The sequence below is a fragment of the Eretmochelys imbricata genome, chromosome 22, assembly GCF_965152235.1.
Source record: "Eretmochelys imbricata isolate rEreImb1 chromosome 22, rEreImb1.hap1, whole genome shotgun sequence".
Classification (NCBI taxonomy): Eukaryota; Metazoa; Chordata; order Testudines; family Cheloniidae; genus Eretmochelys; species Eretmochelys imbricata.
This window is the reverse complement of record NC_135593.1, coordinates 20,715,851-20,743,800: the sequence shown is the minus strand read 5'-3', so window position 1 is coordinate 20,743,800 and position 27,950 is coordinate 20,715,851. Positions and strand designations below refer to the sequence as shown.

At 43.5% G+C, this 27,950-nt stretch overlaps 3 protein-coding genes across 15 annotated transcripts in view; 2 read left to right on the top strand and 1 right to left on the bottom strand.

The window, feature by feature from the left end:
- The window catches only part of HYOU1 (hypoxia up-regulated 1), a 34,172-nt gene extending 23,356 nt beyond the window's left edge, over positions 1–10,816 (top strand). For both annotated transcript variants that reach the window (XM_077839852.1, XM_077839853.1), the window contains exons 18-25: positions 578–774; positions 1,936–2,023; positions 2,598–2,720; positions 3,129–3,262; positions 3,828–3,912; positions 4,387–4,639; positions 5,704–5,787; positions 7,002–10,816. In XM_077839852.1, the coding sequence (XP_077695978.1) occupies positions 578–774; positions 1,936–2,023; positions 2,598–2,720; positions 3,129–3,262; positions 3,828–3,912; positions 4,387–4,639; positions 5,704–5,787; positions 7,002–7,060 (1,023 nt within the window). In that variant the 3' untranslated portion in view covers positions 7,061–10,816. The remainder of the gene's footprint in view (positions 1–577; positions 775–1,935; positions 2,024–2,597; positions 2,721–3,128; positions 3,263–3,827; positions 3,913–4,386; positions 4,640–5,703; positions 5,788–7,001) is intronic.
- Positions 10,817–12,313: 1,497 nt separating this feature from the next.
- Positions 12,314–27,950, top strand: part of SLC37A4 (solute carrier family 37 member 4) — a 22,451-nt gene continuing 6,814 nt past the window's right edge. For 2 of the 5 annotated variants that reach the window (XM_077839859.1, XM_077839854.1), the window contains exons 1-6: positions 13,343–14,053; positions 16,889–17,400; positions 19,389–19,621; positions 21,556–21,799; positions 23,291–23,449; positions 24,243–24,328. In XM_077839859.1, coding sequence (XP_077695985.1) covers positions 17,253–17,400; positions 19,389–19,621; positions 21,556–21,799; positions 23,291–23,449; positions 24,243–24,328 — 870 coding nt within the window. In that variant the 5' untranslated portion in view covers positions 13,343–14,053; positions 16,889–17,252. Of the gene's footprint in view, positions 12,476–12,909; positions 13,119–13,342; positions 14,054–15,618; positions 15,674–16,888; positions 17,401–19,388; positions 19,622–21,555; positions 21,800–23,290; positions 23,450–24,242; positions 24,329–27,950 lie in introns of those variants that run through there. The other 3 variants (XM_077839858.1, XM_077839855.1, XM_077839856.1) reach the window with 3 other exon arrangements.
- TRAPPC4 (trafficking protein particle complex subunit 4) overlaps positions 19,637–27,950 on the bottom strand; it is a 19,412-nt gene continuing 11,098 nt past the window's right edge. For 3 of the 8 annotated variants that reach the window (XR_013348596.1, XR_013348599.1, XR_013348602.1), the window contains one exon: positions 19,637–25,230. The gene's annotated coding sequence lies outside the window, so the exon portion shown is untranslated. The remainder of the gene's footprint in view (positions 25,231–27,950) is intronic. The other 5 variants (XR_013348597.1, XR_013348603.1, XR_013348600.1 and 2 more) reach the window with 4 other exon arrangements.

The following is a 27,950-nucleotide window of genomic DNA, read 5'->3' as shown; positions in this document are numbered from 1 at the left end:
AATATGGCCTGCTGTTTGCAGCTCGGGACTGGGAGCTGAGACTTCTGGCTCTAGTCTGAAATCCCCATGTAATCTTGGGCATTTGGTTCATTTTTGTTCCTTGGCTTCCCTGTCTGGGAAGCACTAAGGCCCTGCCTTAACAGTGAAAAAAGGTATGTTGAGGGGTTTTTTTTTTTGGTTTGTTTTTTTTGGTTTTTTTAATTCCTTATCTACTTGGAAGTAAAATCCTAGAAAAGACAGGACAGTTTGTAATTCTCACACAAGCAAGCAGGTAGAGTTAAAGACAAAGGAGAAGCCTTGTCTCCTCTAGGATTTTAGCACTATTTAACTAACTTGAGTTAAGAATATACCTTTTTCACAGTGGAAACAAGGCCTCTCGGCCTGTGAAGCATTAAGGCGCTGCAGATGTGCAAATCTATTTTTATAGATGTAGAACACTAGCCTATTTACTTAACCCTGGGAGCTCAAATCTCCCTTATCGTGTTCTTGTGTGCTGCTCTTCAAAATATTTGTTGCAAGTGAAATGGTACTGCAAATTGGTCTTTTTATTTATCCTGGAGTTCCTTCTCTGACACAGGATCCCAAAGACAAGGAAGAATCCGGGAAAGAGGAAGAAATGTCCAAAAGTCCTGGTGACAGCACAGCCACCAAAGTGGAAGAGAAAAAACCCAAAGCTCCCAAGAAGCAGAAACTTGTGGACGAGATCAGTGTGGAGTTAGGTGTCAGTGATGTGCTTGACCTGCTGGAGGAGGAGTTGAAGAGCTCAGTGAAGAAGTAAGTTTGAGAAGAGCATGCTGAAGTGAAGGGAGTAGGCTATGGGAGCAGACTGGGCTGAGGCACAGGGACCAGAGTGAGCAACAGATTCTAAGGTGCATGTCTTATTGAGTTCAGGTCATGCGCAGATGACACTACCTTCTCCCACTCCCAGAATGAATCTGACTGTAGTAAACATTGCAAGACTTTGCTCACCCCCACTGCCTCTATTGACCCTTCTCTTGTCACCATCCTTCTTTCAGCAGCCCCTTCAAACAAACTAGGGGTAAATGTCCCAAAAGGTGGCAAGGCCAGAAACTCTGAATGGCAAAGGGAGGAACTGGGATGAATGTGCACAAGAAAAGGGTCAGTTCTGAGACTAGAAAATGACAAGAGCTGGAAGCGGAGGCAGCGCTGGCTCTGTGTGTGTGTGGACAGAAGGTTAGATCTGCAGTGAGTGGCTGGGAATCCCAGATGGTCTCTCTATGCCCAGTGAGGTTGGAGGGAAGCTCAGCCTGACCAGTTAACATTGCTGTAGCCAATAATTTTAATCTTTTCCATCTTCGACTCTGGTCTTGTGAGCTCCATATGGAGTGGCACCCCAACTGCGTGAGACATTACTTAAAGATCTGTCCCTGTTGCATTTGTAACCATGCTAGTGATGACAGTGTTTACATGGTCCCCCCTCTCCTCCACAGTATGGACAGGGGTTCTTCCCCCACCCCCTTTGGTGATCATAGTAGCCAAGCCATGCTATCAGTGCCCAATGAGTCTAACACAGCTCTTGGGTAGGAGGAGAATGAACAGTGTTCGGAGCGGTACTATAACTGTTATCGTCTCTCTTGTCATAGTGCAGATGGACTTTTAGGGGAGGCCTTTGGTTTAAAGGGGGTTAGGGAGAAAGTTTTAGCCAGTCAGTACTCGAGGAGAAACATCCTGAGCACTGTGAATCTGAACGCTGAAACTGGGAGAGATCTCCTGACTTCCCACCTTTTGGATTTGACCCTAAGACATCTAAGTGTATCCTGTAACTGGCGTGGCCTGGGTGCTGATGGGTTAGTTAATGGTGTCTGAGTGACAGGTACTGCTGCCTACACAGATCCCTGTCTGCAAAGAGAACATCACCCCCTCTTACAGGTGCTGATGATATTTTTACTTATTTCTGGCCTCCTTGCACTTTAGACTTCAGGATCTGACAGTCAGAGACTTAGAGAAGCAGGAGAGGGAAAAGTCAGCCAATAGCCTGGAGGCATTCATCTTTGAGACTAAGGTAAGAGCGGTGAAAAGGGTTGAAAGCTCCTGAAAAGCAGGAGGGAGATGTTGTATACTGGCAGGGCTGAGCTGGCTGCCGAGGGTTGTATCTGTTTCAAGCTGGGGAGCGGTTGCTTTGAGGAGTTCATCTGTTGTCATTTTGAGTGTTCCCTGTCCCACATGGCATAGGGAGGCTTCTTCAAGACAAATGGGACCAGATTAGGGTTTAGGCAGCATACCAAGTCAAATCTCTACCTGCATAAAAGCTTTGTATATGCTATCCCCTTCTCTGCATGTCTCAGCATCCCCACGCTCTAGCTGGGAAGAAACTCCAATCGGTGAGGGCAAGAGGAAAGCTCTTATTCTACATGTGAGGACTTGTGCAGCTTTCCTGTCCCACTCTCAGCTGATTGAAGGAGCAAGAGGACAAATCTGGGGGTTGAACTTCCACTCAGTAGCATGGAGGAGCCCAGGAGTCGTGCAGTTGGTTGCAGTTGCATTCTGTTGGGGGAGGGATTTGAGACAGATTCCTTTGCTGTTTGTGCCTTCTCATTAATCAGCAGATAAGCTGAAGTGACCTTTACTCCTCTCAGGACAAGCTTTACCAGGAGGAATATCAGTTTGTCTCAACAGAGGAGCAGAGAGAGGAAATCTCAAGAAAGCTGAGCGAAGCCTCCAACTGGATGGAGGAGGAGGGCTATAGAGCCACGACCAAGGTACTACTGCATGGAAGTAGGGTGTCAGTTTGCACTGAATTGCCAATAGGTGGCAAATTGACCTAGGCTTCCTTGGTTGCTTTGATCCACTTTGGCCCTTTTGAATGCTCTGGCACTTGGAAACCCTTTTGTTAAGTTGCCCAGGACTGAATTGCACAAGAACTAGCTCTTCCCATCTGTTGCTCAACCTCTTGAAGCACATAAAGCAGTTAACTTCCCATTCTGTATACACTGTGTCTAGTGCCGCAACTCCTGTTCGCACACAAGATTTGTGCATCTGATGGGGACAGCAGGCAAAACTCCTGCAGCTCAAGCTTCTGGGATTCACAATATTTCTGGAATTAAAAGTTTGGAGCAGTTTTAGATATCTGATCAATTCTGTTCCTGTCTGTTTTCTCCCACTTTCAGGAACTGAAAGAGAAGCTCTCAGAGCTGAAGAAACTCTGCAGGAGCCTTTTCTTCCGTGTGGAAGAAAGAAGGAAATGGCCAGACCGCCTGAATGCCCTCGAAAATCTGCTCAATCACTCCAGCATCTTCCTCAAGTAAGAGTGAGACCCTGAGGAGAAGATTTGAAGTTGTGGGCGGTGGAAAAGTGTTGCATGTGTTTGACCCACTAATTAAAATGGAATCTGGTCTGCTAGCTGCTAGCATGTGAAGCTAGTATGTGGCGGCTCCTAGAGCATTTTAGGGAATGTGTTAATAGAAACACTCAAAGCCCATAAATTACTCTTCAGAACAAAGAGTATGACATCCCATGTATACTGCAAAGCGCACCCATTTTCAGGAGGGTCAGGACTGCTCCCCCACCCCGCCCACACACACACAACCCTGGGCTTCCTCCTTCCTCGCAAACCCACTCGTGGGCCCATCCCATGGTAAATCACTAAATGTGATTGAGGGTTTTGTATTCCATTCCCAATCACCTGAAATACCCTGGTCTTCTAGCATTCACTTTCCTTGGACAGAAGTTACATGTATGTGTGAAAAGCAGTAAGGTCCAAAAACATGAGTCAGTTTGTGCAATGACTTATAGAAATTTCAAATGCCATTGATGCAGATGTTAACCCTGAACAACAATTGGAGCAAAAATAAATTTTTATCTTTCAGGGGAGCACGAATGCTTCCAGAGGCCGATCAGATATTCACAGAGGTGGAACTGAGTACCCTAGAGAAAGCAATCAATGAAACTGTGGTAAGTGAAGGGGCTGCGGAGCCAATTCAGGATGTGGTGTTGGATAATGTGATCAAAGCCACAGCTAATGCGTTTACTTTCACTTAGGGATAGGGAGCAGAGGATGTACATCCTCTCCACGCATTAGGAAAACCTTTCTCTATTTTAATACTCCCTGCTACCAAACTCGATTGCATATTGCTTTGGGAAGACACAGCAACTGGAGATACAGATGGTTCATGTGCAACATGGGAGGGCTAGTGCCTTCCCAGTAATTAGGATTTGTACGGTTTTAAGAGCAGCCACTGGCACTCTTGTTCTCTGGTCTTGTGGAGCTAAGGCTGGAGGATGTGGGCATGGAAGCCTTGTTGACCACAGGCAATTGGAATGCCCAGGTGCTGTGTCTGGGATTGTGTATTTAAAAACAGTAACTCATGTAACCAAAAAATAGCAGCATATTCATGGGGAGAGATTGACCCTGGGATTTCCTTGCAGACTTGGAAAAATGAGACACTGGCAGAACAGAATAAACTTCCTCCCACTGAGAAGCCCACCCTGCTGTCCAAGGACATAGAGCTGAAGATAGCAGCCCTGGACAGGGAGGTGCAGTATCTACTGAACAAGGCTAAGTTTGCAAAACCCAGACCCAAGAAGGAAAAGAACACCACAAAAACTGATTCAGACAAGAATGCCACAGCTCCCCCTGACAGCGAGAGGGTTATCCCTCCCAAGGAGGAGAAAGGAGAAGGTAAGGCACACTCAGCACAGGCAGGTGCTCCTATGAGCATCTGATACTATTGAACCACCAGGTGTAATGTTCTCTCAAAGCTGTCTGCACTGAGCAAAAGGAGATTGTAATGACAGAAATCTTTGATAAAAGGGGAAAAGCTGCTGATCCTCCTAATCAGGAATTACTGGACAAAGCTTGGTGAAATATAGCATGCTCCAAGTGCTACTTCTGTCTTCTTTCATTGACATTTGTTTGAGAAGGTGTCCAGGTTTTCTAAAGTTCATGGGACGGAAAGCATCTGCCGTTGTGGCTTACGTAGAGACTGGAGAAGAGACCACCCTCAGCACCAGTTTAGTCTCTGCTACCCACTGTGAGGCACAGCCTTCTAAGAGATGACACCTTGCTCTGGATACCTGCTGGTTGTCTCTGCTTCCTGAATGATAGCCAGCTGATTTCAGAGATTTCCTAGGTCACATCATTAGGAACACTAGGATTTACAGCTCTCCTAGCTCTCAAGATAGATGAGTTCTTGAGTGCCTGGTCCCTTTATAAAGATCAAACCACTCTCTGTGGACAAAGCTCCCCTATGGTAGCTCTGGTTCCTTTAGCAGGATATCTTAGTCAGGCCCCAGCCCGTGGGATGGCCTTCCCTGCACAACTCCCAGGCCTCAGCCTGAGGCTCATCCTCTTCCAGTGGCCGTTGGCAAGCTCAGAACACCAATACCACTCCCCTCCCCACACTATTCTGACTGCTCCAGAGTTGCCTCTGGTTGCTCTTGATCCCTGCTGGACTCTTCCCTTATTGCTTGCTGCCTGATGCTTCCTCTGCTTGCTGGGGTACTTATGTTTTCTCAAAGTGCTTCTATTGACCATCCCATTGGCTTTCCCAGGATCAATGATGAGAAATTAGTAATCTTCTAGTGATGGGCTGCAATTGGTTCACTTACAATCCACATTGGCAATTTTTTTTCCTGTCCAGTGTATCACCTCTACATTTGATCTTGTATACCAGAGCTAGGGGAGGTGTTGGACTTGACATACTTGTATGACCACTTGTTGCACATCTCTCCCCCATAATACAGATAAACCTGAAGATGTCAGTCCAGTCAAGGAACCTCCCATAGTCGAGGAAGCAACACTAGGTGATCAGTCTGGACCAGACACAGGTAGGGATTAATTTGTGTAAGAAAATGGAACTCAGTGACTGTGGATGTCTGTAGCCCACTGTTTGCAAATCTCTTTTCATTTCTGTTTCCCTGCAAATGAACCACAGGGTGAGAAGGAGCCTCTGGCTGCTGAGAAGGTGTCAGTGTTTCAAACTTTACAACTGAGAGGGCCAGCTACAGAAAAACGTGTGGGATGGAATGGTAGCTGTGGCCCCAATAACACTAATGCCAGAACTGAGGAAGGGGAACTGGTTGTAACCCTGTTCACTTGCAGTATAGACCCACCAAAGGGGTCACTAACTGATTTAAAACCCCGAACTCTCGTCTTAGGGCTATTATGAAGACATGGTTACATCTGCTTTAGTACTCTTGGCGTGTTCCAGCCACTCTTGGAAATGGGACATTTGCTTGATTTGATGTCGCAATGATGTTCCTGTGCAGTGAGGCTGAAGGACGCTATTGTACCTAACTAGGGGACTATTATAGCTGTAGTGGGTCCCTGGAAAGATCAAAACCAAACTTCTACAGCCTAACCAATTGAAATGTTCTCTTGACAGCTTTTACATTCTAGTGGAAAGTTATAGGGGACTTTTAAAGCTATCGTTCCCTGCAGCATTTGGAAGTCAAACACTGCAGTCCTGTGCTAGTGTGCGAGAACCTGCAAGTGACGATAAACAAGGAAACTAATATGTTTCATTATCCAAACTGAATTAAATGTATACTTTAAGCAAATAGTATAGAGCGTAAAAAGTAAATTAAACTCTTAGTAATTGTTTAGCTCGAATAATCAAGGGTTTGTCAGTAACATGGGCAAGAAATGTATTTTCCAAAAGCAACTTTTAACCTGACAGTGTGACTCTAAATAATATCTATGTGGCCGTGCTGGTTTACCCCCTTCTCCTTAAGAAGGTCTCCTTTTTAACCCCCACAGCATGGGTGAATCTCTACCTCACCTTGGTATGTCTGCAACTGGCTATTTTTGTTCCTGTCCTCACCAGGGCCACCACCTATCAGATAGAATTTCTGGGCTACTCAGGGGCCTGATTCTGCAAACACTTCCACAACTCTCCAATCCCCTGTTGTCTGAGAAGTGTGTTGAAGTAGTTGAATATTTGTATTATAGTAGCGTGCAAAAACCACATTGTACAGCATGCCTATCACTTTATAATCGTATTCATAATTTCACTTTATTTTTGTTTCTGTTTATTACATAGAACCTGAGAGTGAGAAGCCAGATGCTAGAGAAGAGAGCAGGACGAACGATGAGTTATAACGTCCCTTGAAATTTCTTCTAGTATCACATCTATTTATTTAACAGGTTTTTTTTATAATGGACCCATTTAGTTTCATGTTAAATGGAACATGACAAACAGGCTGACAACAAAATGCAATAGAGATGTACATTTTTTTTTTTTCCTCCTGGGAATTTCACTGTTAATTTTAGTGAGTTATTTTTGTCTTTTCATGTGTTTAAAGATGCCATGTGCTCACTGAAGACTCTGAGTTCCAGTACAGTCCAATTGAAGTCACCAGAAGTGACTTTTTTGTAGATTGAAAGAGTACCCAAAAAAAAAGCCCATAAGATTTAGGAAATAATTTGGCATGAACGCTCTGGAGCCGTGCCTCATCTGGTGAGGATGAAGGTGTTACAGTATCCTAGAAACATGTCACAGAGTTGTTTGCGAGAGGTACTGAATTAAGGAAACAGGATGCTGTGGCCAACAGGAAATATATTCTCATTTTGATGCATGGGGAAGTGAAATGGAATTTGGTGGGGAGGGATGCTCCATGCCTTAGGGTGAGGATTTCTGTTCATTTTTCATTAGACTAGTGCTGCTAAAGCCATCTATTTGCCCTTAGTTCTGTCAGGTAGAATTTAACATCAGGGAATAGGGACCTAAACTTTGGTTCAAAGTTTAAATATAAAATAAAAGGACCATAAATTGGTATTTGGGACACGAAAGAGATGCAAGGAGAGTATTTGATGGTGAATCTCTGACTGCAACCAGAACAGCACATGGGAATAGGTTTTAGATGAGGAGGCACAGAATGATGAAAACTGGAAAATATATTCTTGGTAACCTCCTCCCCCAGTGTCTTGTGAAATCAGACTGGCTTTGTTGTGAAACCTCATCCTCAGTGATGGTCTCATATCTTTTTTGAAAACATTCATGCTGCTAAAATACACCAGTGAGATTCTGACCTACTTCATATGCAAACCCTTGTGAATGTACATCTGACATTCGTTTCCATGGGCTTATTCAACCAAAATAAAAAATACTCTTCCTGACAATCTCTTTAAAATGCTTTTGTCTGTTTTGGAAGGTGGCTTTGGGAATTCCTTAAACTTTCTCTGACCTTTTTACATTACAGTTCAGAGCTCTAGTCCCTCCCAGCAGCTATATGTTTTTGAAAATCACTGTGCTATCAGTGAATCTGTCAGGGCGCCTTTCTCAGTAATGCTGCCTTTCCAAGCCCAAACAGAACTTCCATTAACCATGCAGATTTATGGATTCTTAGTATAGCTTTTCGTCTTTTATGGTGCAATCTTGCACTCAGGAGCAGATAAGCCGAGGAAACACATTGTCTCAAGGGTTTTGCACCCCACTACTGATATTGCGAATCAGCTTGAACAGACTTCCTCCTGAGTCTTGTCTTATGCATCTAGACAGCAGGAAGTACAGATACCTTTACCTTCCAATGCTCCCTGCCCAGGGCCACTCTCAGGCTGAACTCTGTTCTTATAAGTCCTTCTCCCAATCAACCAGGCTCCTCTCAAAAGCTAGGACCCACTTAACTTTTCTTATAGGAACTGCATCTTTCCCATCCTCCTACCTTAAACTGTCATACTTCTCTTCTACCCAGGAGAGGTCTCCCTGCCATCACCAATACCATCTTTCACAACATCTACACAGCAAGCTACTGTGTGGAAACAAAACTCCTCCAACTTCTTGGTGCACCAGAGAGAGAGAGCTCAGAAACTTCTCCATAACGGAGATCTGTGGAGTTCAGACACCACTAGGGGACAGCCTTTTAGCATATCCCTTCCATTTCTGATCATGCACTCTCTTGGCTCCCAGTAACGTGCTGCATTCAGTTCCATCTCATAACTTGGCTCCCCAAAAATGTCACTACATGCAGGAGACTGCTGCAGTGGGAAGTTGAAATTAATTATATAAGTTGGTTAATAGCTCTTGAATACTAAAGTTTTCCTTTCAAAAAGCAGAAGAGCAATCATGCTGCAGTTGAATAGAAATAAGTGTACCTAGGGTGTGGTTATGGATGTTTGTGGCCCTTCTGTGGTCCTTGCACTGAAGTGAAGACATCAAATCTTCCTTTGGATGGAATCTCATCTCATCAAGCTGCATATATAATGACCTCTGCAGTCTGATCCTTGGTGGCAGGCTTCTAGTCTCATCATTAATATGGGCCTGCAGTGGTGGTGGTAGGGAAGTATTGGGGATACTGTTCTGAATTGCTGGAAGTCCATGTGTATTAGCGTTGTCTGCAAATGTCTTCGGACAGTCTTTCACCCTGTGCCTGGAGTCAGCCCTTCATAACAGGGATGAATAAACCAACTGCTCTGGGTGCCCATTGCAATGTAATATTATTTTTACCCTTGGCATTGCATTTCTCTGTTGTTTCTCAACTGTTTACATTTGTGTGGGGATTGTCAAAAATGTGTCGTTTGTAAAGACAGTAGCTGAGCTTTCTGCTTCTGCCATTGAGCTGTATAAAATGACAACAGACCTCCTATTTAATTTTTCAGAACAACTATGGCCCAAGAGTAGGTTAAATTCACCTTTTGGGAGCAGGGAGTGGAGCTGTGGTGGGATTTGCAGCGCATTTTACAAGTCGGTTATGATCAGCAGACTTGAGCTGCAGGATTCATAATGCTGCGCCTGCAGCAGTGTGTACTCACTCAGTGATCAGGGATAACAGCAGGATAGTTACATTGTAACAGGGCAGAAGAGTAATCTGATGGAAAGGTGCCTTTTGGGTGAAAAGATGACAGTATGGGCCACAGAAGGTCATGTTCTTCCCTCAGATACACGTTTGCCTGAGAAGAATGTGACCCTCAGTGGTACAACTTGTTTGCCCATCTTCTAACCCTGACTTTCTAAGAACAGTTAAACAGAAACATCAAGTGAAGTAAAAACTATGATGGATTCACATGCTCAATGCTGCAGTCCTTATGAAGTTAAATCTTCTGTGGGGTGACGCATGTATAGGCTGCAAGACCAGAAATCTTGTTTGGATGGGAGAAAAGACCGTTTAGAAAAATCTCTTTAATTAAAAATGGTTTAATCTCATCACCCTCTTCTTCCTCCACTAGAATTGCATACACTGTAGACATGATTAGGGCAGCAATTTTTTGCATGCTTGGTCTTGTCTTTGTTAAATTGTGTGTTGTATTGATTGAAACTTTTTTAGATGTGCAGAATTGAAAAGATTAAACACAAACAAGACGTTTAGTTTTGCAAATCTCGGTGTTGACCAGAACGTGCATTCTACTGTGACGCTTGAAAAACCAGCCTGAATCAAATGCAATGTTTTAAGTCTTCAGCATTCCTGGAAACTTTTTTTTTTAAGGTATTCCCCTCCTCAAATGTATGTGGGTTGGTGGCTGGTCTTAACCCTGATTCCTCTCTTTTTGGGAGTGAAAATTAGGTCTCGTTTTCCACCTTCGCTGTTGTGAACTGCCTAAAACAGAACCAAGCCCAATCCAGGTGATATTTTGGGTTCATATCAAGTACTGATACACCATACCCCCATCTGTTCAAAGATTTTCAGCGCTGTGTATGTGTGGATTTTTTTTTCCTTTGCCACTTTGGTGGACACTCAGCCATAAAGTCCTAATTCTTTTTCCTTTCCATTAGCATTTCAGGTACTTGTCTGTACTGAAATTTTGGTCAGTTTTATTTCCTCTTTTTTTTAACATGAGAGGAAAAGGGCAAACTAATTTAGTTGAAATGTACTTGCTCCATTGTTAAGAAATTGTTTCAATAAAAGATTTTCTTTTCTACAATCTTTTTACATCTCTTAAGTTGAAAACAGTATGAACTCTGAGTATATCATTTGAATCCATATTGCCAATTGCTGTCTGTTGGGAATCTCTGAATCCATTCTGTTGCTGGCTAGCACTGTGTTTTATTTGGTACTGAACTTCTGTGCTCCAGCATGGTGTGCCATACTGCCAGAGTTGCAACCTTTTGGCTAAGACATGACTGGGTTCCACCATCTGTAGCTGCCAAAGGTCTCATAACACTTTTTTTTTTTTTTGAGTTAGAATTTAATCTTGACCTCCGGTCAAATCCTAGCATGGGTGACTGATCTCCCTCTATTCTTTCTGCAATATCAGCTGGATACATTCTGTATGTGGTCCTAATTATATCTGATCAAGTGTAGCTGAAAGTGTTGTTAAGGATGAGTGACTCCTGCCATACAAATCAGAGCATATGAGCTAGGGCTCTTGGATACTGTGATGAGAGGCACACTAGAATTTCATGGGTGCAGTGATAGTCCATTTAAACTATACTGCTTTTGGGATACAGGAGTCTGATGGCTGTCACCATTATAGTGTTAAAGGCTAGGATAGCTGTAACTAATTTAGTTAAGTGCAAAATCCTGTGTGGACACTTGGTTAGAAATCTAATTATTCTTCGAATTAAAATAAAATGGATAAGAATTAGATCCAAACCTGTGTTCTATCCATTTAAGGGTGTTCACATAGGGTTTCACACCAGGTGAAATGAGTTTAAAAATCACATCAGTTTAAACTAGTGCTATTTTGCATATAAACAAAGCTTGATGCACGCATGCGCCCACACATCCATTACCCAAATCTAATTTGATTCATAGGCTCATAGCCTCTACTAGACTAAAACTGTTCAGAATATGGTGCACTGGGGGGTGATGTGACAAGTTAAACAGGTGCTTTACAGAAATACTTTTGTGGTTGATCTGATTTCTGCACCAAGTTTTGCTTTTACACTCTTTTGTGGTTAGGGTGTCAAACCAGTGCTTGGTCCTGTTTGTTGTTCAGGTTTGCCATAGAATTCCAGTGTGAGCTTGAGCATGTTATTTACTCTGTGCTTCAGTTCACCATCTGTTAAATGGGGATAATGCTTCCTTACCCCACATGGTATTGAGGATAAATTAATCTGGGTGAAGCCCTGGGCTACTCCTGTGATGGGGTCTACATAAATCCAGGTGTATACAAGCCTTGATACAAAGATCAATTCCTGTTGCAGGAGTGTAAAATGTATAGTCAGTGGATACCTATCCCCACTCCCCAAATATTCCACACTTTCCCTCATCGTATTACTTGCAAATTAGAATCTTTGAGTGTTAAGTTTGTTATTCCTGCAGCAATTTTCTTCCTGAGGTAACCCTGGTTCATTTTCACAGAGCTTGCTTTTCTCCTTGAGTAGGAAAATGCACTCTTAAGATTACCAAATACTTGTCTGCGTCAGAAGGGCAGTGACAGAAAGAGCAGGGGATGAGGGTAGCGGTAGGCCCAGCCCTACGTCTAAGGTGACCAGACAGCCGCACTGAGAAGTCGGGACGGGGGTAACAGGCACCTAGCTAAGACAAAGCCCCAACTATTGGGGCTGTCCCTATAAAATCGGGACATCGGGTCACCGTACCTCCATCAATGGTGGAAAGAAGCTGCTTCAAAAGTCAGGTTTGTACATGGTTCTTCGGCCCGCGCTCGCTTCCCCTCCATGCGCTGGTCGCTGCATGGTCCCTTACTGCAGAAAGGCCAGCGCCCTGCCCGGGGCCGAGGCGCAACGCTCTCAGCCGGACCCCTCGTCCTCCCCCGGCTTCTCCACCCAGGGCAGGGATCAGCCCTTCGCGGCGGCGCGGAACTCCAGGGGCGGGACGGGTCTTCGCGCAAAGCGTGTCCCAGAGCGCGCCCTGACCCGACAAACTGCAGCGGGCGGGCCCGGGCCCGGCTGCCGCGCTGGGGCCTCCCTCTTCCTTCCCCGGCGCGGGGCGGGTCCCTGCGGCTGGGCTCGGCAAAGGCGGCGCGCGCGCGCGCTCCGGGGACAGCGGCCCTGTGAGGATCCTGCAGAGGGACGGGCGGGAAGAGGCAGCGGCTACGCGCCGCGGGCCTGAAGCGGCCCCAGGCGCTGTGCCGAATACCCGCCCCCGGCGGCGATTCGACGAATGGGGAGGTGTGGGCGTCCCCTGGAGCCCTTTTGCCGGTTATGATTGGCAGAACCGGTGACGTACAGGGTTCCTGCCCAATAGAAGACAGCGGTGTGTGGCTGGCGGGACGAGGTGGGACTTCCGGGCGGAAGCGGCCAAGCGAAGGGGTCTAAGAGGTACTGTGTGGGGGTTCAGGCCCCGAGCTCCTCCTCGTGCTTCTCACCCCAGGGGCTCTGCCAGGCAGCCCTTGGCTGTAATGTGTTGACTCCCCCTGCTGGGGTGCTGCGCTCCCGACAACAGACACGTTCTCCGATCGGCCCCCCTGGACTCCCAGTCATGTACCCCCCCCCCGACAGGCCCCCAGCCTTGTGGCCTCCCGCAGACATTTACACTGACTGGCCCCCTTCAGGCTCATAACCTCTATGTGCCCCCCAGCCATATAAACACCTGTCCCCCATGGGCCCCCCAGCCACATAACCTCACTCCAGACAGACCCCCGTGGACACCACAGCCATGTAATCGCCCTTCCCACAGACACACACCAAGGCCCCTTCCCTTCAGGCACACAGCCCCTCCCTCCCCCCGCCATGTAACCCCTTCCCTCATGGACCTCTCAACTGCATAACCCCTCCACAGTCCCCCAGCCATCATACCGCCCCATGGACGTCCTACCCATGTAACCCACACTACAGACACATACCGACCAACTCCCTCAGACATATAACCCCACACCTACCCATCCCTCAGACATACACAGACTGCCTTCCTGGGGCTGGCATGTAAGCCCCTGCCCCCACAAGTCCCCCTCCCCAATTAAAGCCGGTAGCCCTTGGCCCATGTTGCCCTTCTCCTGAGCTTAGCAGGAGTGTTATTGCTTTCTGACATTTTGATTGGTATCCATTTCCTGGGTGAGCTTTCACCTCAAGGATGAGCAGCTGAAGAGACTTCTATATTTAGTTCATGCCCCCTTCCAACCCCAGTCCCTTATCTGTATCGGTGCAGCTCCAGTTTCAGTGGTTCAAGCTGCCCTGACCCCGCCATTCATCTACTCCTCCTTTGGGCTCTAAGCTAACTCAGTGCTTGCTCTGAACCTCACACTTTCCATACTCAGGTAGGGAAATGCTCGTGTTACCATCGATAAGAGTAATGTCTCTGTTAGAGTAAATTCCTGGTGTCAGGAACTTGTGTCTTTTTAAAGTGCCTGGTACACTTTCTGATGTTGTATATGTAATGATATCAGACTTGGGCATCATAACATGTTGTATCCCGTCTTAGTTAAACAGGATGTCTTAATGTTTTAAATACTATGGATGGATTGTTAAAAGGATTGGGTGAGTTAATGAACCATTATAGGGATCCCCTTCTTCAAGGAAACATTTGTTCACAAGAGCGGTCTGGAAGGAACCTCCCCCAATCCTCATTCCTATTTGTATGGCATTGAAGAGGTCATTGGGTGTGTTGTGGGGTTGCTCAACTTCTTTGGAAGCATCAGGTTTGGCTGCTGCTGGAGGCGAGATAGTGGAGATGAAAGAGGAAGACTTTTAGAATTTTTAGGGTATGGACTGTTTCTTTCTGAAGTGCCTAGCATGATGAGGCCCTGGTCATAGTTAGGCCTCTAGGTACTATTGTAATACAAATAGTAACATGGGCTGATAGCCTTTGCTGTTGATATGATTCATTTTACATTGTATCAGTGTGGTAGCTTTGAGTACTGCTCATTTTTTGTGAATCAAACCATATCACGTGCACCATGTAGCCCTACATACTTTTTGGTGATGGCTGTTACATACTTAATAATGCCTAGAAACCACAATGATAGGAAAAATGCGTAGCTAGAGAGAATTGAGTGGCTCTTCTTTTCCGTGTGTGGGCTGATTTTGAAGCAGGCACGGTTGTCAAGCTGTAATTATAGATGTAATGAAATGCAGTTTTAAATGTCTAATTGAAAAACACAGCAAAGCCCATCAAAAGAGCCAGATGTTTGTAAAACTGTCTGAAAATTTGAGGGAGTCTTCCCTTGCTGGGTTCTTACATTTTGAATCAGGTTTCTAGTTTTAGTTTAAAACCAAGTAAACCCTAATGAGGAAAATATGTGAGAAGTGTTTTTAAATATACGCAAAATGTTCCTCATTCCTCATGTTTGAAGAGGGGACTGCTGCTCCTTACAGACTTTCCATGCTCGCTGGGAGCTTATCTGTGGAAGTGCCAGTCTTCAGACAAGACCAACTTTTTAATCTAATTCAAAGGAGAACAATTTTTAAAAAAATGATTAAAAGCCTATGTATGTGCACGTGTGTGTGTGTGTGTGTATCTATCTTCTGCACTTTCGACGTATCCCATTAGTTGGGGTCAGTGGCACTTATTCTTTGTCTCCAAGGGTTTCCGTCAAGTGCATCTTCCAGTCTGACACAGACCTTTGTCACGTCCTCCTTCAGTATCTTGAACCACCTTTTACTGGGTTTTAGCTGTATGCACCTAGAACGTGGTAGCCTTTGCCCATTTTCCGCAGCCATCAAGCAAGGTGGTTGCACGTTGCTGCCAGGGATGCTCTAGCACTGTACTGATGTACTCTTGAAGACGAAGACCCACAGAACATATATAATTGGCCCAACTTTTACAAACTGGCTGGCCAGGCCTGACGTTCTTGGTATGAAATCAGACCTTTTCTTCTCCTAGGAGGGCCACCTTTCTCATCTCCACTTGCAGTTAAGAACACTTTTGCCAAGAGAAGGTAAGTCGTAGGAGTTCAACAGTCAGAGACAATGCCAACTTTTGAATATAACTCAAAGGAGAACAGATTTAAAAACCTGATTAAAAGCCGTGTGTGTGTGTAAAAAAACAAAATACTCATAATTTGCCTAAAAATAAACACTGGAAGCCCCATAAATGAATGAATTGTTGTTGTTTGTTGTTTTTGTTATTATTTTACTATATGTTTGGTACCGACTTGGTGCTCTGTACTGTACAGTACATAAATTGAGATATTGCCCCTTTCAAAGGAATTTATATTCTCAGCACTATGTTTATAAAGTACTTTGAAGATGAGTAACTCCATATGAATGTTAAAAATTATTTTTCATAGTTCATAAGATTTTCTTTCTATGCTGCTGCTCAGGTATTATCCCCACACTGTCAGGGCATCTTTTCTTTTTGGTTTCTTTTGAAGTATTGATTGCTCTCAAAATGCAGAATGAGCTTGAATGCAGTTTCCTTGTTCAAAAAGAGTGCAATTGCTTATGGGCTGAAGACTTGCAGAAGAACTCCATGCTTGACTACTTTTCATTGTTTTGCACATCCCTTTGCTCTCTGATTTTCTGCATTCATTATTTCTCAAGCCTCATTATGTAGTCGTAGGCAATTAGTGACCCAATTATCCTTCTGTCTCTACTAATGAGTCCTTATTCAAAATTTAATCTTAGTGTAATTCTGTTGACTTCAGTGGTTTTACACCTGGGATAAATGTTATCCAGTTCTTTGCTTTTTGTCTTGAATCAAGTCTTCTGTCCTGTTGCATCTGTCTCTCTTTTGCACTCCCTTCCCCAAAGTTTTTTCAGTTTCTTTGCTTTTCCAGATACAAGAATATGTTGCTCAGCTCTAGTTGCAGCACTTTCCTGGAGTCTTCCACAGATCTAGCTCTGTAATACTGAACCAGCTAAAAGAGCAGAGAAGGTCACAGCTGTATAATACCTGTGGAGTCACTGAAAAGGAAATCAGAAACTAAATGCAGACTGCCTGTTGAAGCTGTAGGACTTTAATCCACCCTGTCTTTTCCTTGTAGTGAATCTAGTTTAAGATTGTTTCTGGGAAAGGGATTGATTGTTTTCAGTTTGTCCTGTTTGAGTTCAGAGGTCAGAGGAGAGTTACTGAGCAAGGCTCCTCTAATCTTTCCACTTTGCGTACAGTACAGCTTATCACAAGCTAACTTTACTTTTTTCTTTTTCTGTAGGTTGATGGTTTTGTCCTATATGACAAGTTCCGTAAGTTAATCATTCTCTAGAAGGCAGCTGTAAACAAAACTGAGAAGAAAAGAGAACATCAACAAAGCTGTAGCTCTGCAAAAATATCCCAGGATGTGAATTCTGAAGAGAGTCCAGCTTCCAGTTCAGACACCCTGTTAGTTGCTGTTTTTCTTTTCCTCATTCAAAACTGCTCTTTTGTTCCAACTTTTTGTTCCAACAGCAATTGCTATTTTTTAAAAATCTTTTATTACAGCTATTCACTACAGCTGTGAGCTGAATTTTTTTTGAAGCAGGACAAATCCTCCTATCAACAGGATTTTTCTTTCTTGGAGATATTACTTTGATTGTACCATGGTGGATAAGGGTTACAGTTACTACCGAACAGTGATATTCACTGCCATGTTTGTTGGCTACACACTGTACTATTTCAATAGAAAAACATTTTCATTTGTAATGCCCTCAATCATGGAAGAAATAGAATTGGACAAAGATGACTTGGGTAAGAACTTTCTTTGTGATAGAGTTTGTGCATGTTTTCTCTTGGTATATATCTGGTTATGTTGTGCTACCAGAATCTATACATTAAATGTATTTTCTATCCATCTGAAGAAGTGGAGTGAGAAATCACATACTGTAGAATTTTGATTAATTTCTCCCTAGAAACTCCATCTTTAAAATCTAGGGCCAAATCTGTATATCTTTATTTATGCAAATGCCTATAGTGCTACTGACTTCAATAAGACTGTTCAGGTGAGTAAGGCAAGTTGAATTTGGTCTATATGTTGTTGTCAAAAAATTTGAAATGGTAGTACATGCTTTGTGTGCCTGAGTTATGATATCTAAAAAGGACACTGCCCAGTTAAAAATCCATATAATTTTAAAAAGATTTCCTTCCTTGGTTACGCCACTTACATTATTTAAATTAAAGAGAAGTTTTAAAATTAACAGTTGCCATTGGAGCTGTTTCATTTGTTGCATTTTTACTCAACTTGGTCATTCAAACTAATTAATTTCACTTTGTGTGTAGTTAATTTCCCTTTGTAAATCTGAGGCACTAAAAAAATGCTACAGTGTTTGTTTAAAAAACGAACACATACAAACCTTGTTTTTGTAGGAATTTTTACAAATCCAAAGGGAGACTTCTGTTGAGTTTGAATTTTTTTTAGTAGGATGTTTTCTTTTGGTTTGGGTTTTTTTAAACAGAATCTATATTTTGGCCCTAATTGACATGAAAGTGTCCCCTTTAATTGTTCAGAATGTTCATTTCAAAAAGTCACTTCTTAATCAACAAGAGTTGCAGAAATAGAAAATGGAAGAGGCCTATGAAGTCATTTTGTCTATTTCTCTGATATTGTAGACTTGATCTCACATGTTGGAAGCTTTTGTTATGTCAAAATAGTCTCAGAACCAAGCAACACCTACAATTCAAAGCAATCTCTCTTTGATTCGTTAAGCTGGATGGACTCTTTCAAAAAATGAGTAGTGAAAAAAACACACTAACCCCAGTTACAGCTTAATGAAACAAATGTAGAGCCCTTGTTGAAATATGATCAGGGATGCCATTTGTGTTTGGGGTAAAGAAGACTGTAGCTTCAGAGAGATTTGCTAGGCAAAATGTCTCAAACATGGTCTTGTTTGAAAAATTCAGTTGTTTCCTCTCGTTTTGGTAAACCACTATAAACCTTTAATGCCTAAAAAACCTTTAAATCTGTTCAGTTCAATAGTTTGGCACTTTATTGTGTCCTTCATGTGTCAGTGCTGGGCATGGAAAGTAAGATTAAGCTGAGGATCTGTTATGCTGATTATCAGAATTTATTGACCTAAGGTGAATATTTGAGACAAAATGTTAGCAGTGCAGGTTGATCTAAATGGGAGTTCAATTAATAAGCACGCAGTCATACATGGATTAACCCCTGGTGAGGAATAAAACTGTCAGAAGGACAACCAGTGTGGAATAGCTATTCCACGCTAGCTGTTCCGGACTTTTTCCCCATGTAGACAGGTCCTTAGTCCTGTAAACTGGCACATTTGCCTCAAAAGATTGGGAAACACTTTCTTTGGAGATGCCTGTTGGTAGCACTAATGCCTCCTCTTTTATATATCCTTCTTTGTGCTCAATGCTTTATTGTTTACAGACAGCATGGGATGGTTGGGTCTTTAGTTTAGTGAAACTATAAACCTACAGTCTCCACAACTATGGTAGAGTTAAAGAAGTGCTTTGAAGAGAAAAAAAAATACTGCTTTCCATAGTCTTATGTATATCTCAGTTCAGGTACTAATAATATTAAAGTCTGTATCCTGCTTACAGGAATACTTTTCTGGAAACCAACCAAATAGAACGCTCTTGTCATTCTAATAGCTAGTGGAATTGATTTGTGCCTGAATGACAACTCCTTTGAATGTGCTCCAGTAGGAACCTGGCTGAATTAACCATCTTATTACAAAATGTGTTACTAGAGTATGCCTTTGGTTTCTAACTTATTGCAGGTCTCATCACTAGCAGCCAGTCTGCAGCCTATGCTATCAGTAAATTTATCAGTGGAGTCCTCTCTGATCAAATGAGTGCCCGCTGGCTCTTCTCATCTGGCCTTCTACTGGTGGGCGTAGTCAATGTTGTCTTTTCTTGGAGCTCTACAGTTACAGTCTTTTCAGGACTGTGGTTCCTGAATGGGCTGGCTCAAGGACTGGGGTGGCCACCGTGTGGGAAGGTACTGCGCAAAGTAAGTATACTTTGAAAAACTTTTTTTTTTTTTTTTTTTTGGCAGGGGTGCAGTCCCAGATTTGAACACCAAGAGTAGTGCTTAATTAGTGCCAGGGCTAGGCTTGGCAGTTCATATCCCCAGCACTTCTGAGCTTGTTGCGTCAGTTATGAAAGTAAAATATTGCTTGAACCCTGGCATCTCTTTCATTACAAATTAAGCGCTGAGCAGGAGACACTGAATAGAGCATGATACAGGAATGATTGCTTTGTGTGAAGTTCGTAGCAACACTTGTCCTAACTTCTTCCAGAATAGGTACTGTATGGAGAACACTGCAGGGGTCCTTGTGCTGGGACCATAGGTGAATTCACAGTTGTTCCAACTCCTAGCAGGAAGTGAAGTATCGGTATGGCTCCAGGCGTGCTGTCTGTGAGAGAACACTCCTAGCTGTTCTATCCCCTGCCCTTCTTGGAATAAGAGTCTCATATGCCTCCTGCTGCTTAGTTAAGCCAAGAATACTCAAGTTGGAGAGTTAGTTACTCCATTCGTTTGTTTTAAGCACGAAGCTTTGGTTGTTGATTATAGTTTAATTTGTTAAATTTCCCTAGCCACAGAATTTGTAATCATGAAAAACCCCAGTTGCTGGATTCCAGCCCCTGAGTTGTGAAGACAGAGGCACCATAGCCTCTTTGCTCTAGTAGTTGTCCACTGCAGAGAGAAGGAATGATAAGTAAAGTTTGGTTTGACCTGGCGGTGGGCTCATGAGTTATAAATCACAAGCCAGATCATGTTGCATTTCAGGATATTTTGGGAGAATGATACGTACCCCTTCTGCCCCTAAGAGAAAAAAAATCCAGTCTGCCTATACAGAATATCAAGTGACATATAGAATACTGTGAGCAGGGCCCCTGCTGAATGGTGTATTTGTTTAGACAGCCACAAAAGGATAATTTAGCAGTGTGAAGAAATAAAGCTTGATGTTACAAAGCTAAGGGCTGGTAACTGTGGTTCCCTGTAGAAATGTTCAAATGACTTAGTCTAAGGCAGGGACAAAGAAGGCACTGCCATGGAGAAGGTCACGCCCTTCCTTCCATACTAACATTAGTAGGAACCTCCCTCTAAACTAGTAGTCCTATTTCTGTCTCTGTGCAAGACTAGTCCTGGCAATGGGATATGTAAAAATGAGGAGGACAGGTGCATGTGAGAGATGGAGGACTGAACAACTAATCACCTAGATACGAGGCTTCTCTCTCTCTCTCCATGAAGCCTTCTTGCTTCCTCTGCTCTATACTGTGGGCAATGAATGGAGCTGGGAGGAAAATGCCTTTCACGTAGGGCTGTTTCTACTCAGAGGGGAAAGATCACTGAAAATGAAGACAAAATACCAAGTAACACTTCCAGAAGATTGTCAACGAAGTATTTGAATTAGATGGGACCTGCTCCTACTCCCTTTGGCATTAATGGAAGTTGTACCATTGACTCCATTAGAAGTAGGACTGAGTCACAGCAATCATTCTGTCAGCAAGGGCCCAATTTGTGCTGAGCTCCCACAACATCCACTGCAGTAAGGATCAGGGTCCTAAAGTTACAAGCTGAAATGCTTTGTTTATCCCCTTACTTGGTACAAAGCAGGCAGACCTTTGATAACAGCATCATAAATCAGTTAGAGAACTTCCTGTACCTCCATTTCCTCCTCTGTAAATGGGAATAATATTGACCTACTTCACAAGGTAGGGGTCTGTGAGGCGTACATCATTAATGTTTGCAAAAAGCTCTGAGTTTCTTGGATGGAAGGGGATAGAAGAGTAAAATATTTTTCTATCTAGTTTTATAAACCTCTGTCTGCTAGGATCTGATCTGGCCACCAAGGGACTTAATTACAGGTTTTTGGAGCTGAGTCTAATTCCCACTCCATGGCACTTTGCTCACACTCTCTTTCTTTCCCTGTTGCACAGTGGTTTGAGCCTTCCCAGTTTGGGACGTGGTGGGCAATTCTCTCCACCAGCATGAATCTGGCTGGTGGCTTGGGCCCTATTGTTGCTGCTCTGATGGCTCTGAGCTACGACTGGCGCACAACTCTGTCCGTCTCCGGCTTCATCTGCGTGGTTGCCTCCTTCGTTTGTCTTGTCCTGATTAAAAATGAGCCCTCAGACGTTGGGCTACCAAACATTGGACCAGGAACCATGAAAGGGAAAAAAGGTGAGCATTAGACTCCTCATCTTACAATTAAGGCATGCAGGCAGCAGGAGGAGCAAGAGGAGATGGGACATGTTCTACCAAAATTTGGTAGTCTGAGTGTCCCTCCAGTTCCTTGGTGCTGGAACAAGCCCTTCCCATTTCCTGAACTTGGTGCTTATCAGCATTTAACTCCAGATCTGCTTGCAGTCGTATGCTGTGAGAACACCTGAGGTATCCTGGTTAAGGAATACGTTTTGTGTGTCATGTGTGTCTCGCAGTGTGAAAGTATTGTGCTCTCGATTGTGCAAAGGACAGTCATCTAATGGAGTCTCGTAGGGCAGGGAAAGATCCTAACCCGCTTTCACATCTACTCCCAGCTATGCCACTGACTCTGTGGGACCCTCAACAAGTTGCTTCAGCTCTATGTGCCATAGTCTCCCCATCTATAAAATGTTTATGTTAATATTCTTCTATTTCCCTTGGGGTCTTAAATTATTTATGTCATGATCTGAGATCCTCCATGCCAGAGAGGGGCAAAGTAGAGCCTTGTGCGGGACTATTTTTAATCTTGCTCCCAACCACTCCTGCTATTATGGCAGCAGGTCCTGTGGGATCCGCGGGATCCCAATCCCGCTGCAGGGCTCTACACTAATCCCACGCAGGGCTGTAGTGTAAAGCATTATTATTTGTTTCTTACTGAGCAGCAGAGAGAAGAGCTGCCTTTGGCATGTCTCCAATAAACAGAGAATTCTGCCTCCTGTTTTGTTGAACCCTAGTTTGAGTGGACTCTGCTCAACATTTGGTGTCCTGAACTAGGACATCTAGTTAATAAATGTTGGGTCATGTCCAATGAATTGAACCTTCTCTTGAGAGCAAAAGGGCTGGAGGGTTGTTGTGACACAGGGACTGTCACTGGATTTAAAAGCCTACAAAAACCGTATTTAAAGTAGTGACTTCTGTATCACCCTGTAAATCTTTTGCTGCTGGAATTGGCATTTGATAATTGTCATGGGAACATAATTGCTACCACAACGTATTTTTGGGATATGAGTGTTAGCAGACATAACTGTCGGGTTCATGTAAGAACTGAGCAGCTAGCTTAAATGCAATGTCCTTTGTGGGATGTACACAGCTTCTTTCACGGACTAGTGAAGAGGACTAGAAACAAAATCTGGAAGAGCAGACAGTATGTTCTCCAACATCTTCTGTCGGAAGTGTTCACTGGGAACCATAAGAGAGCAGAGTTATGGGGAGTAAAATGTAGCTTATTGATGTCTGCTTTTTAATTAAGTGGGATAAATACCATGGACAGGTTTCTTTGTACACAGCAAATGGGTGGTAGCAATGGCCGATCATTGCTAGTTCTACATTTAGAAAAGCCTTACCGTTACAAGGCTGCTCCCACTGCACACAGAATCTGCTCACAGATCATCCTACCCCCCAGCTGGGTTGATTGTGTCCTATTGCTGTGTCCAAGCGGTGTAATGGTGTTTCTACTAATTCTCCTTTCAGGCTCATCCAGAGATGACAGCACCCTGGCAGAGCTGCTACTCTCGCCGTACCTGTGGGTACTCTCAACTGGCTACCTGGTTGTCTTCGGAGTGAAGACATGCTGTACAGATTGGGGTCAGCTCTTCCTGATTCAGGAGAGAGGACAGTCTGCTCTTGTGGGTAAGACACAACAGACTCATTTTAAAGCTTAAGGCTGAGATTTTCAAAGGTGCCTTAAGGAGCAAGGTGTCCAGTTCCCATTTTAATGGGATCTGAGTGCCTTTGAAAATACCAGTCCAGATTATTCGGGTTACTGAATGGCACAGGGGAATGATCAAGAAATACATGCACTTCCTCATTAGGTCACAAGTTTAAATTCAGCCCAGGCTTGTAGTAACCAATAGTGCTCATCGGTGGCTATTTGATGGCATATATGAAATGAGTTTGTGTATCTGACCGGTTCCTAATGACCATGTGTCCATGGCCAAGAAACCCCCAGTACAAAGGGCACAAATTGGCTCCTTTGTAGAGACTCCAGGGACTGACTAAGTCATGGTGATTGAACAGTCTTCTTACCTCACCCCAACGGATCCTCATAGATCAATGTGGGGGCACACTGGCAGGGAGACAATGTGTGGGAGAAGTCTGCCATGCTGCTGCCTGGTTTGCACCTGCTCTGTGGACAGAGAATTTCAGTCTCCTGGGCTGTTGGTGTGGCACTACCCACCAGCTCTTAATTCAAACACTATTTAACTAAAAACAACAAACAATATCAGATGCTCTGAGAAGAACTGGGGAAACTGAGAGACAATGCAAAGTGTAAGCATTTTAGGGCTAGTTACTCCATTCTCCCTGATACTGCCTTTATATTGAACTGATCCCTGTGCACAAACATAAACTGTTAATAAGAAATTGTTTTGGTGTTTCCTCCCTGGACCTGATTGCCTAACCACCCCCTTATCCTATGTTCTAGGCAGTTCTTACATGAGTGCCTTAGAAATCGGGGGCCTGGTAGGAAGCATTGCAGCTGGGTACCTTTCTGACAGAGCAGTAGCACGGGTAAGCAGCCTGGAACGTTGTCCACTCCATTATTCTCAGTAGGAAAGCTGGTAGATCTCAGTGCAATAACTGGAATGTCTGGTAACTCTGAACTTGGAAGTACCAGGGGTGAGAAAACTGCAAAGGTGAGAGGTTGTTGGGCTGAGGATGTAAAATGCAACCTTCCTGGGTTGCCAAGGGATGCTGATGCAGATTCACTGACACTTTAAAATTAGTTTATTTTTTCTTTCTAAACACTTCAGAAGATACAAAATCTTTTCTTTCTAACAGCTGGGATTTTTCAACAGACTGATGGAAGTTAAGTGCCTATCTCATTTAGGCTTCTTTGAAAATCCCATTTCACATGCTTTGTGCCCGGGGGTGGGGGTGGGGGTAGGGAGTATGGGCCCACCCCATACCAGAGGTGATCATTCTCAAAATTACTTTCTGTTCCCTGCCTCCCCCAAACTTCTGATGTTTCTCTAAAACCATATCTGATCTGCTGTGGTTTTGCAAAATCCAAACCAGGGTCTGCCCCATACAAAGAGTTGGGGTAGGTGGACATAGGTCCAGTCCATTAAAATGTTTGATAATTTCCAAATCAACTAGTCAACAAGCATATGGAAACTTGGCCTGATGGGTGTCATCAGAGGCCTAGGACTGCTATGCTGGAGTCCTGTACTAGTGAAGGTAATCTGGGATTTACTGCTGTCAGTAGTGGCACCATCTAGCATTCACTTGGTGTAGGGGAGGCATAACATATATTGTGTTGTGGCAAAGCTCCTGCTGGGGCCCTTTTCTAAATAATGGAAATAATAAACATTACCTTAAAGCAGAGCAGGACAAAAATGGGTCTAAACTGTGAAAGTCACTAGCTGAGACTTTCCAGTGTCACCTTGGTCTTGTGTGATTAGTAGACACTTCTGCAAAGAGATAAAGCTACTTATGAGAAATACATTACTTCACATGATAATACAGAGACCAATATACACTAGCCTAGAGCTCATTGGTTTCATTCACAGAGTTTTGTACAACCCCACTTCCCCAGTTCACTTCTTTTGGGTATGCACCTCTTCACTTTTGCTCTCAGGTTCTCATTCAAACAAACCCCAGAACACAAAGTGAAACCTCACCTGAAATTGTTAGAACAAACAAGCAGTTTCCACCCAAAATAGTAGTTCACCTGACTCAAAACTCAGCTAGGGTAGTCAAAGGCTTGCAGGTCTGGATTGAGTTTTTTAATTAAATTGAAAACCAGGTGAATTTTGCCTGGTTTTGTTACAAGTTTATCACAGCCCTATAATTAAATCATGCCTCTGGTGTCCATAAGAGAGAAGCTTTGAGGAGATTTATATAGGTCACTCAAGACAAATTAGATTATATCATCTTGTAATGTTACCATTTTATTCCTGGGGGAATTCAATTCATCTGTCTCGCATAATTTTTAATTTTCCCGCCTAAAGAACATTTTGCCCATCAGAGGCCGCTGTGGCGCCAGAAGAGCCTGCTGCGTTCTAGCGCCACAAAAGCCCCTGATGGGCAAAAGGCAAAACTGCAGCACTTCTGAGGTCAAATGTATTTTACGCAGGAAAATACAAAAGTCTATGCCCAGTGCGGTTGAATTCCTCCAGGAGTACAGATCATCACAACATGCTGCCCGCGGAGCCAGGTTAGGACAGAGTGGGGCACACAGGGCTGCTGTGGGGTCACAGTCAGTTTCAGAATGGCTAGTGGTGGGGACAGGTGGAGCATGGGCTCAAGAGCTAGTGGGGTGACAGCGTTGAGCCTGGGGATTGGGGAGTGGGGCTGTAGAGACCATGGGGATGGGGGACAGGGCAGATGTGCCTGACTGAATGGGAGAGGCTTGGGGTCAGCCAGGGTCTGCATGGGGGAGGCTTCCCAACACCCTAACAATCCCATCCCCCCACCCATCCTCAACACCCTCCAGGTTCACTCCCAGGCTCCTTCCCTCTCCCTCAGCTCTTCTGTTACCCCTGACTCCGCCAAGCCTTTGCACTGCTTCTGACAGATGCAGGAAATACAGTTGTGTACTGTAATTTAAAAGAATTACACAAAGTTCTGTACTAATATGCCTAGTAAGGAATCTATTTGTCAAAAAAAATTATCAGAATCTTCTTTTGCTCTGTATTGTTACAGACATACTTGCTGACAGATGTTTTGAAATAAATTCCAAAATAATTGTAACTGGCATGATTATATTGTGTTATTTTGACAAAATATGCAGAATTTTCAAATATTGTGTGCAGAATTTTTAACTTTTTGGTACAGAATTTAAAAAAAAAATTGGTGCAGAATTCCCCCAGGAGAACTATTTGCAGCATTGGACTGCAAAACACAAGGCCATAAAAGCTTATTAATTATACAGATAGCAAGTATCCACAGGTTGTAAAGCAGTAAAAACGGGGTTATGTGATTCATTGTGTGGATTCAGGGATGGGAGGTAAAATTACAGGTTGTTATAAATCCTGTATATTTACAGCCACATTCCCTGACGTCCACCCATGTACAGAAAAGTCAAGATGAGAGAAATTCACTCCAGTTCTGTAACGATGGGCACTACCTGTGTCGCCCATCAAGTTTCCAAGGGAGATCTCCAGCTGATGAGATTACAGATATGGTTGATAGAGTAACTGGGTGGTATAATATACCTAGACTTCTGAAGGCAGTTGACTTTGTGCTTCACAATATTCTGATTTAAAAGTAAACTTAGCACTATCCAAAATTAATGTAGCCAATATTAAATGGATTAAAAACTGGTGACCTGATAAATTGTGAAAAGAAATTGTACATGGGGAATCATCATGCAATGAAGTTGCTTCCCACAGATTCTATTCTTGGCCGAGTTTTATTGAATTTCTATCAAAGATCTGAAAGAATATATAAAATCATAGCTGGAAAAAATGTGCAGATGACACCAAGAATTGGTGGAGTGGCAAATAATGATAAATACAGGCTAGATTGCTTGATGATGTGGGCTCATTTGAAAAACATGCTAAATGTAGGGTCACATAACAAAGAATGTAGGTTACCCAAGATGGGGGACCATATCCTGGAAAACGGTGATGACACTGAAAAAAAATTTGTGGTCATGGTAGATAACTATGGTAGATAACCAACTGAACATGAGCTCCCACCTTACTGCTGTAACTAAGAGGCTAATGTGTAATCCTTGGATGTGTAAGCAGGGAAATCACAAGTAAAAGTTAGGGAGTGGTTACTTTACCTCTGAATGTGGCATTAGTGTGACTATTACTGGATTACTTTGTCCATTTCTGGTGTCCACACTTCAAAAAGGGTGTTGAAAAATTGGAAAGGATTTAGAAAAGTGCTACAAGAATTATTAGAGATCTGGAAAACATGCCTTAGTGAGAAATTTAAGAAGCTCAATCTATTTAGTTTATCCAAAAGAATGTTAAGAGGTGGCTTGATCATGGTCTACAAGTACTGTTACCTAAGTTGGGGAGATTTCTGATAGAAGAAGGCTCTTTTAATCTAACAGAAAAAAGCATAATGAAATAGAGTGGTTGGGAGCTGAAGCTAGACAAATCAACTAAAAGTAAGGTCAGAGAGGATAATTAACCACTGGTACAGTTGACCTTGGAACATGATGGATTCTACATCA